The sequence below is a fragment of the Priapulus caudatus genome, unplaced genomic scaffold (assembly GCF_000485595.1).
Source record: "Priapulus caudatus unplaced genomic scaffold, Priapulus_caudatus-5.0.1 Scaffold1427, whole genome shotgun sequence".
In the NCBI taxonomy this organism is placed as follows: domain Eukaryota; kingdom Metazoa; phylum Priapulida; class Priapulimorpha; order Priapulimorphida; family Priapulidae; genus Priapulus; species Priapulus caudatus.
In genome coordinates, this window is record NW_014578488.1 from 43,540 (window position 1) to 51,746 (window position 8,207).

The 8,207-nt window shown below is 40.4% G+C and overlaps 1 protein-coding gene across 1 annotated transcript in view; it reads right to left on the bottom strand.

The window, feature by feature from the left end:
* The window catches only part of LOC106816593 (dual specificity tyrosine-phosphorylation-regulated kinase 1A-like), a 39,176-nt gene extending 31,642 nt beyond the window's left edge, over positions 1-7,534 (bottom strand). Inside the window, exons 1-4 of the mRNA XM_014821214.1 lie at positions 7,398-7,534; positions 7,117-7,244; positions 3,264-3,404; positions 1,681-1,776 (exon numbers count right to left, since the gene is read on the bottom strand). Coding sequence (XP_014676700.1) covers positions 1,681-1,776; positions 3,264-3,404; positions 7,117-7,244; positions 7,398-7,527 — 495 coding nt within the window. The 5' untranslated portion in view covers positions 7,528-7,534. The remainder of the gene's footprint in view (positions 1-1,680; positions 1,777-3,263; positions 3,405-7,116; positions 7,245-7,397) is intronic.
* Between the last annotated feature and the right edge of the window lie 673 nt (positions 7,535-8,207).

Genomic DNA, 8,207 nt, shown 5'->3' on the forward strand with positions numbered 1-8,207 from the left:
GTTGATAGCATATATATATATATATATTGTAAGCAGGCAATTTACATGAAGGTAGCTGCTGCATATGAAAGTAGCAATGCTTGACTTGCTATAGTGGTGGACGGGATCATAGCCAGGCAGAGTAACATATGAGAAGGAGAAGCTGGCTTTGCCACGTTGGCAAAGATGACTCATCTCTTGTCAAGAATATCCTAGCGCAAGAGCCCAGGGAGGGGGTCGCATGTCGAACTGCGCAATAGAATTTTAAACCAAGGAGCGAGAGCGGGGAAGTCGCCTGCTCGGTTTGGTTACCATATTTGCCAAAGAAGTGGAAAACTGCGTCACGTGAAGAGAGCAGAGACGACCAGTTCGGGCGCTCATATAAAAGCAAAGGCGCGTGTCGATTTCAGGAGGGAGAGAAATAGTGTAGTTTAGCGAGCAGACAGTAAACAGCATGGTCTAACTGGTTGAGTATACATACATTTTTTACTGTAAAAATAATTTAAAAGGTTTCAAAAGCTTTTCCCAATTAGAAATATTCACAGCTTAATTTATTTAATTAAGCATGCCTCAATTTAAATTAGCATGCATGCGGGTGTGTGTGCGTGTGTGTGTGTGGTGTGTGTGTGTGTGTGAGTGCGCGTGCGTGCGTGCGTGCGTGCGTGCGTGTGTGAGCGATTGGTGACTCTCTCTCTAACTTTAAAGTTACTCACCGATACTGACAGTGGCACTGTGTAAGCCTACCTATCATTGATTATGTATTGCTAGCTGTGACTGTTACAGATAGGCATAGAAAAGGACATAGATTTTGTCACTCTGAATAACGTACCTTATCAAAACAGTCTTCAGTGAAATTATTAGAACATAACAAGATTGCCTTTGGCAGGTTGGTTTCCGGTCTTCTTATTGCTCTGAGCCATCGCCTAGCAAGAGATTTTGTTTCTCCTGGGCAATGCGTGAAACGAAATGCCTGGATACGTTTTAGCCTGTTCTGGTGTGCCAGAAAAGTTATTCCAACTTTAACAAGTATTTGAGTTGCTAGTGCAACCTACAGCACCACAATACACCATAATAATTACAAGAGTATGGACAGAATAGTAGGAAAAACACCCCAGTCACCTGCAACACACATGTACCTAACCAAACACCATAGCAAAACAAGTGAACACGTGCCACTAAGCAAGAACGCAGGGCGTTGTGGGAAAAACATGGTGGCACCCATAAGTATCAAAAACATCATCAAAAGCAGGTTTGATCATAATATGTTCTAAAAATGTCAGGAAACATGTTTAAAAGTAATTACAATGTCATATAATAGGCTAAATACGTTATAGATGTCAGAATCCCTTTAAAGAGCTCTCCCTACACTGAATGCTATTCTACGACAGGTTGACTCCCCCGAGATCGGATACTAGTCGAGTGCAGAATATCTTTTGCCTGAAAGGAATTCCAATATCCCAAGAATGTAGCTTCAAAGTTGATGAACATAGATCACAGATTGGAGCCATAATGACTAGTGATTCCCATTTTTGTGTTTGCAAGAAAGTCATCAACGAAAAAATATTGTATACTCAAATAGGTGTATATACACACAAACAATAAAAAAAACAGGACGGAGTCAATCAAGTGCAACATCACTCTAACATCTGTTATAACATTAGTCAACCTTCATGAGTGAAATCTATACAGTACGGTGAGTACCTCTGTGTCATCTGCATCCTTCAAAAAGAAGCTGATGGGCTCTGGCCTCAAAAGTTCAAACACTATGCAGAAGTGATCGTCAAAGATAAACGTGTTCTAAAAAGATAAAAGAGTAAAAGAGGTACTCAAGACAAGCTTAAGGATGAAAGTGTTATGTAAAGATAGTATATCTTCACAAGAATTTTACCATTTTACGGACACCATATCTCATATATATACTGCCTGTAATAACAAAATGTTTTCTGTACAAGAAACATTTATATTTAATCAAAGTAATCGTACATATTTTTGTTATATTAAAGGGACAGTAGCCTCTAGGATTTTACTGCATACAACTGTACTTACTGTATAACAAATCGTCTATACCCACACGTATTTGTTACCAGATACCTAATTTAAAGGGACAGTAGCCTCTAGGATTTTACTGCATACAACTGTACTTACTGTATAACAAATCGTCTATACCCACACGTATTTGTTACCAGATATACCCAATTTAATTGTTATAATTAATTACACATCAACGCTACGAAATTTGAACGGCGCCATGACACCCGCAACCGTGCTGCCACCCCGAAAAAGTTGCGTATTTGACCATTTATTTTGCACGTTACAGACCGAGGGCTAATCACAAAAGTGCAATTATATTTATACCTAAATGCTGTTTAACCGAACGATATTCATTTTAGGGCAAATTTATCCATATTATAACTGAAACTATATGTCGTTTATAAGATATTACAATCCTTTTGCTTTTAAATGAATAAATAAGAAACACCCTCGGTCTGTAGCCCTTGGCTGGAAAAAGTGGTTTTGCGCAACTTATCAGATCGTGCGCTTTGAGTGGCGCCACCGTCGTTGTAATCAAACTGTAGTCGTTAGTTTTAAAACATTTTTTTTAAATATTTCTAATGGTGATTGAACCATGAAACTTTTCATGTAGCGTAATTATAACCTAAATTAGCTAAAAATAACCCTAGAACCTAATATAAACTCTCCCTTTAAGATGAAGGTGTCTTATGAGAAAAACCAGTTCCCAGTAAAGAAATGTTAATTTTCTTAACACAACTCTCCTTCAAAAAAAGACAAATCTTCTATAAGACAAAGGTTATGCCTGCAGCTAACTGATCATGTGTCCTAACTATTAAACCAGACCTTATGTGCCATCATCTAACTACAGTGACAAAAAATTCTGCTGGCTGAAAACATTCTGTATCAGCTGGGTTATAATTTAATCTCTAGGCACCTATCAATCTACCTATATATTATAGCTACCAACCTGCCTGCCCGCCCACCTCGGCTTATTCTTATATTTTAAGGTACAGGTCTAACGACATACTTATTTATTACACCTACCTACCAGCGCACGTGCTTGACTAGCTACCTACATGCCTACGCACCTACACATCAACTCAGCTGAACTACACATCTATCCACCTACGGTACCAACTTGACTAAACATGCCCATGCACCCACCCCTACTCCACCAGCCTAACATACCGATACGCCTACAAACCCACGTTCGAAACAGTGGCTTGAGTTACCGAGAGCAATGACTCACAGCCCACGCAGCGTGGACTTACCAGTAGTCGCACGGTGGCCGATGCCTGCCAGGGATCGGCCGCGTTCAGGGCTTGCAGGCAGTGCACCTCCTGCGCTCCCAGCGCGTAGTGGGGACCGTGCAGCACCTTCACGGCGACGCGAGACCCTCCACGGAACGTGTCCTGCATAGTTAAGCACATATGATAAGGGCTTAAAGACAGTGCACCTACATCGTGCCTATTTTTTGTGACGTTTTGGCGGGTAGGATATGGTAAAAGGTGCTAATAAGATAGTAATACTAATAGGATAGGATAGGAATAGAGAAGTAATCTACCCCATGATTACGTAGTAAAGCCCCACTCCCCAGATGGTCCCAAGTATAAAAAAACTTGACCCCACTGAACTCAGTGCATGAGTATTCATTGCCAGGCATGATCCATTGGAACAAGAGCTTACTCAGCTTAGATTATATGTTTCTATTTACATTGAAACACAAGTTATGGCAGGGTATAGGTAGGTGAAGAATACTTTTTTCTTGAAAAACCTTTCACCGTTGGATGATAGGGCAGGTAAAGAAAAAACATTTGGCGATGAATGAAATGCATGGTAACATAGAATTAACAAACCCATTCTTTCACTGAGCAGAGTGTCTTACTTATTGTGCATGGTTTTATTGTAATGGCACTTGCATGTTACTCTCAGACCCATGTTGCCTGTGTTATATGCTATTAACTAGGACTGTCATCGATACCCACCTCATCGATAAATCGCGATGGATTTGCGTCCGATATCGATATCGAAATAAATAGAAAAATAGCGATCCGATACAGTATATCACAATAAAGAGTTGGTACATCCTTTTTCTGGTAAAAGAGTGTTGTTTATTAAAGGCATAATAAGCCCATTGATTATGCAATGTTGATGAATGCTAGAGTAACTGGCACATTGTGTAGTTAATAAGTACGTAACCTTATAGCCTAACCAGCCCTCGACACTAACGGTTGTCCGATTGCCCGGGACAAGTAAAAGTCTATGTCGGACAAGTTATTCTCTTGCCTAGTTGCCCGATCGGACAACTGAAAAGTTCTAGTTGTTTAATATTCTTAACATCCTCTGAGCCAGGTCGCTATCGCACCACATTCTCACTTCAAACGTTTTCAAAGGTCCCTGAAAAAAACAGCCCGCGACACCCACTGTTACCATTACAGATATATTCAGAGCGGCAATGCGTACCTCCCTGGCCGGGGCGTCATTGATTTATGTACTGGGGTGGGGGTACGATTGTTTATAAGTCGGTTGGGGCATATTCATTACTGAATATGTAGGGGGTGGGCATCGCTGGGATGAGAGGACGACAGCAAAACTCTTTCCTGTGATTGAGGAAAAAGCTGCAATCGGTAATGACACAATGAGCGTGCCAGCATGCAAACATAAACGTGTGAATTTCATTACGATTTTACATGTACTGTATTTACTCGTGTATAAGTATAATTCATGTATATTATAAGTCTCACCCCATATTTTGCATTGAAAAGTTGGTACAAACATTGGTACATTAACAAGATTTCTTAGCCTCGTCTATAAGTTGCACCCAATATTTTGCCTGAAAAGTTTGGTACAAACATTGGTACATTAACAAGATTTCTTAGCCTCGTCTATAAGTCGCACCCCCTGATTTTTTTTATTGAAGTTGTGTACAAAAAGCGCGGTTTATACACAAGTAAATACGGTATATATACTGTAAGTGTAATACACACGCACGCACGCATGCAAACGCGCGCGCAGACACATGCCTAGGTATGTGCGAGCCTATATGCACGCAGGGAATACTGGCAAAAATATCAGGAGTGTATAATAAGAAACAAATTATTATACACTCCTGATAAGATGATATGCACTGAACCAAAAGAGGACATTAACGGCTCATAGATTGCACAAGTAAATTTTGGACAAGTAAAATCAAAATTCGGACAAGTAAAAATTGCTTCTTGTTGCCCGACAGGACAACCAGATCTGAAAATAAGCGTCGAGGCCTGTGAATATTATACACTCCTGATAATATGATATGCACTGAACCAAAAGAGGACATTAACGACTCATAGATTGCACAAGTAAATTTTGGACAAGTAAAATCAAAACTCGGACAAGTAAAAATTGCTTCTTGTTGCCCGACAGGACAACCAGATCTAAAAATAAGCGTCGAGGCCTGCCTAACGCGTATTAGTTTGTCCAATATCACTGCTGGTTACATTACAAGCAAGACTTGAAATCGGTTGTTGATATTTATTTACATGCCGTAAATGTCATCCAGGAGTCAAGCGATAAGTCGCCAATGACGTAAACATTTGTTCGGCCCGTATGTTTTGGACGCCAGATGAAATGGAGGTGTCAGCGGTGTAACCACGGCCACAGACTAAACAGGAAAATGGAGTAAAACACACGTACTAATCACGGAGGCACATGGACAGCCCTGACAAAAAGTTCCTTATCACGAGCGTCCGTGTTTACGAAATCACTGATGATAGCATTGCGTACGACCGAGCATGCGTGCGAAAATGTCCGGTGCACTATAAATCTGTATCACACCCGCTTCGCCGGCAGCGATTTGAAACTGTAAACAACTCAGCCAACTGATTTCTTGGACTGCGGATTTCAATTAGACATTTCTTAGTAACCAGCAGTGATATTGGACAAACTAATACGCGTTTGGCTATAAGGTAATGTACTTATTAACTACACAAGGTGCCAGTTACTCTAGCATTCGTCAACATTGCATAATCAATGGACATATTATTTTAATTCCTTTAAGTACTTTTTGTGGCTAAAATGTAGCCAGCGAAACATCGGTAGCATTTTTGACTGAGCGCCGCCATTATCGGAAGTAGTGCAGGGCGCATGCATACAGAGACAATCAATAACTGTGGTGTTCTATTGTCTCTGGTGCGTATCATGTCTCACTGATCTCTATAATAAAATCTGTCTACCGGAAAAGCATGTCTGCTGCTTCGCCATCGCCGCGACGCCAGGTCAATCTGGTTGAATTCAGGTAAATATACTTCGCCCATGTTGCACTTAAGCACAGCGTGCTCTCGATGTATAAAATCAAAGGCATATAAAGAAGGAGAGCGTACAACGGTAAAATTCTGAAACCATGTTGCAGTATTAGTTGAATTAATAAACTTTCCCCGTGTTATTTTGACGATTCTTTGCAGTATTATTGATCAGCTGTCCTACCTTGTTCATATAAAACAAACCGCATGTCCCTACGATGTCCCTACGCTGAGATAATAAGCTGTGAAAATCTGGTATTTTCGCCGAACACCGACTAGACATTAGTCAGTACTGCGACCCACTCTCGAAAGTGTGGCCAGTGTGTTGCTTCCGGTCGCCGCTGTGTAGCGCTGACTCGATACGTTATTACTACAGCGTTACTACATCCAGCGTAAGGGGCGGGTCATCAACATGGCGATAAATAACAAGACGTTTTTGTGGAGTAATGGCTGCGTCAATGACTGGAAATGCAAGAAAAGATAGTAGAAGAAAAATAAATTTCATTGTCAATGAATGACGGAAACACACGAGGTTTCCCGAAGCTATCGCCAGAACGCGAGTCGGTCGCAGTGCTGACTAATGTCATTGTCTAGTCAGTGTTCGGCGAAAATACCAGATTTTCACCGCTCATTATCTCAGCGTAGGGGCATCGTAATGTACTTTCACAGCTCTGTATCAATATTTTCGTAGTTACGCAGGGGTTGAAATTAGAGTTTTATTATGGTATCCACGTATTACATATTAAATCGAATCGGATCGAATCGGATCCAAATATCGAAAAAAAAAAATCAATAATCGAATCAAAATAATTTGATACCAATGACAGCCCTACTATTAACTCACCGCAGCTGTGATCAGCACACTTGACCTGCCATTTGCGATCACCTCTATGAAAGAGTATCGCAGCGCCATTAGAGGCATGTTCACTTGTGGCAGAAATGCTTCAAGCTTGTTTGTGTAAGCTCCACTTGCTGAAAATATACAACACGTTCTACCAACCCATCTTGTTAGAATGGCATTATCTCAAACAAAAATGCTTAAGTATGCGTGTGATGCTTCAGCAGTACCTTTCTTGACCTAAATGAGGCAAACAAGCTAAATGCCAGTCAGTTTTGGATACTTACCGTGACGGAATTGCCTTTTCCGTGACTGTATGTCGCCATATATCTGCCGAAGACCTCCAGTGACTAAAGCACTCATGTGGAAGAGAGGTGGGTCCAACTTCAGCCATTGTTGACCTAAACTCCTAAACATTTGTAAAAGCGTGTAAAACCATGGGGATTATGTATTGGTATGTAAGCAGCGTAGTGCCGAGAGTCAGCATTCGCGCAGACGTTAGGCTTTTCTTTTGCAGTGAGGAGTTGTTTATCGCAGATAGAAGAGTTATTAGTGGTGCAATAAGATTTATTACACATTATTTTTATTTTTACTGATTTGTTGGAACTGCCAACTGGTGGTTTCGTAACGCGATCCGATCGTAGGAAGGTAGGGGTGACTATTGGGGTAAATTTTACTATTGCAATAGTATTGCGATAGTTAAAATACTATTGCAATAGTATTGCGATAGTATTGCGATAGTTGTAGGACTATTGCAATAGTATTGTGTAAATATGTAAATACATATTAATTTAAAAAATATTCTGTTTCGCATGGAATACACAAGTTTTGTGTATTTATTTTATTAGCATGCATTTTTTCTTTATTATCATGACATATCGAACACACTGCACTACAGCAAACTTTAATATCATGACATATCCAACACACTGCACTACGGCAAACTTTTATATCATGACATATCCAACACACAGCACTACGGCAAACTTTAATATCCTGACATATCCAACACACTGCACTACGGCAAACTTTAATATCATGACATATCCCACACACTGCACTACGGCAAACTTTTATATCATGACATATATCCAACA